A 2,104-nucleotide genomic window follows, 5' to 3' on the forward strand; every position below is an offset into this window, starting at 1 on the left:
TGAGCAGAGGCAAACGACACTGAAGTTACCATGAATATACTATCAATTTGCTGCTACACCCCTCCAAAAATGTTATAGAAAGAACTGGATTAACATCATCCCTTTTCAAAAGAAGTTGTAATGGAATGGGTTTGGTCTTGCAATAGAAGTGGAGCAGTGGAATGACTTGTCTCTGTGCAAAAAGGAGTCAAGAATGGGTAGCTGAAACACTCTGGAAGTACCTGGAGCACAGTAAAAAGGTCTAATGGACCATCAGTCATGTTCTGACAAGTTGCTCCTAGATAGACCCCTGTGTTCCTAACCATCAGTAGCCTTTCAGGCTCATTTAGTGCTTGGAGGCTTGGGTCAGCCTTCATCTTCTATAATCCCAGCTGTCTTCTCCAGGCATCCGTCCAGAGGTAATTACCTAAGCTGCTTGCAGCAGGTGTTTAAGATAATTGACACAGACTGCCCTTTGGCTGCACCTTCTCACCTGCCCCTTGATTCTTCAAAAGGGCTTGTGAAGAACAACTTGTGCTTGCTTGGATCTCTGCTTTTCCTGTCCCTGGAGGCTGCTGAATGTTGTTACAGGTTAGAGATCTTTGTGACAACAATTAGAAGAGATTTTCCACCAGCCTGTGTGGGCAAGCTTGGAGCAAATGGCCACAGAGCAGTCCATTCCACTGTAGCTCCCTGGAAATGAATAGTGGGGATCCCTTGATGCACAGGGTGCTAATTGTCAAGTTACCCCATTCCAGTTCAAATAAAGGCATGGTTAACACTGTCCTTTGTTTTCCAGACTTTTTTCCTTCCTTGCCAGATACAAAAGCCCTGAATGGCAGAGCAGAATCTCACCTCAGCAGCAGAGTTCATTCTCAAGGGTCTCAGTGACCAAGCGGAGGTGAAGGCAGCCCTCTTTGTGCTGTTGCTGCTCATCTACACCGTCACCCTTCTGGGCAACACAGGGATAACTGTAGCCATCCGAGGTCCCCCACAGCTCCACACATCCATGTACTTCTTCCTGGGCAGCCTCTCCATTGTTGACATCTGCTTCTCCTCCGTGGTAGCCCCCAGGACTTCGGTCAACTTCCTATTGGAGAAGAAGACCATTTCCTTTGCTGGCTGTATGGGTCAAGCGATCTTCTACATCGTCTTTGTGAAAACTGAGTTTTTCCTGCTGGCTGTCATGGCCTATGGCCGGTATGTGGCCATCTGTAACCACTTGCTCTACTCCTCTGTTATGACTCGGAGGTTGTGTGTGGGACTGGTGGTAGGGTGCTACACTGGGGGTGTCCTGAACTCCATCATTCAGATGACCTTCATCATCAGGCTGCCCTTCTGCAGCTCCAATGTCATCAATCACTTCTTCTGTGATGTTCCTCCTCTCCTGGCTCTGTCCTGTGCCAGCACGTACATCAGTGAGATGATCCTCTTCTCCTTGGCTGGTGTCATTGAGCTCAGCACCATCTCTGCCGTTCTGGTCTCCTACCTCTTCATCTTCTTTGCCATCCTGAGTGTCCGTTCTGCTGAGGGCAGGCAAAAAGCCTCTTCCACCTGCATGTCCCACCTGATTGTGGTGACCACGTTGTATGGAACAACCATCTTCATGTATTTACGCCCTAGCTATAGTTACTTCCTGAACACTGACAAAGTGGTCTCTGTTTTCTACACGGTGGTGATCCCCATGCTCAACCCCCTCATCTACAGCTTGAGGAACAAAGAGATGAAGGATGCTCTGAGGAGAACTGCAGAAAGAATCACAGTGAGGTTTTGAAAACCCTGATCCAGGGATGTGGGTAACATGAGGCTTTGTTCCAGAGGCTGTGGAGCCTCCACCCATGGCCATGTTCAGAAGCTGCCTGAATGAGGCCAGGAGCAACCTGATGTGACCATGACTAGTCACTGATGTGACTATGACCAGCAGGACATAGTTATGGCTCAGAAAGGACATCTAGGAGGTCTCTGTTCCTATGACTGGCAAATTATACACATAAACTTATATGTATATGTGTCTATATATACAAAAGCACAATATTAAATACGTCCTAAACTATAGATTTATATATAACACAATATATTCTTATGTTAAATGTCAACACCAACACCCATGATACTGATTTTCCTT

General features: G+C 46.9%; 1 protein-coding gene across 1 annotated transcript; it reads left to right on the plus strand.

Moving 5' to 3' along the window:
* The first annotated feature begins 814 nt into the window (after positions 1 to 814).
* LOC133282321 (olfactory receptor 5J3-like) lies at positions 815 to 1,753 on the plus strand. The gene has a single exon (XM_061478353.1). It carries the CDS (start codon positions 815 to 817, stop codon positions 1,751 to 1,753), a length of 939 nt encoding a protein of 312 aa, XP_061334337.1.
* The last annotated feature ends 351 nt before the right edge of the window (positions 1,754 to 2,104 follow it).

This window comes from Pezoporus flaviventris, unplaced genomic scaffold (assembly GCF_033815535.1).
Source record: "Pezoporus flaviventris isolate CSIRO_AGI_PZ_B2104156 unplaced genomic scaffold, CSIRO_AGI_Pfla_v1 ptg000116l, whole genome shotgun sequence".
Taxonomy (NCBI): Eukaryota; Metazoa; Chordata; class Aves; order Psittaciformes; family Psittacidae; genus Pezoporus; species Pezoporus flaviventris.

Excerpts from the sequence above, each read along its gene's own strand:
- LOC133282321 (XM_061478353.1), top strand. The coding sequence starts at position 815 with ATGGCAGAGCAGAATCTCACCTCAGCAGCAGAGTTCATTCTCAAGGGT.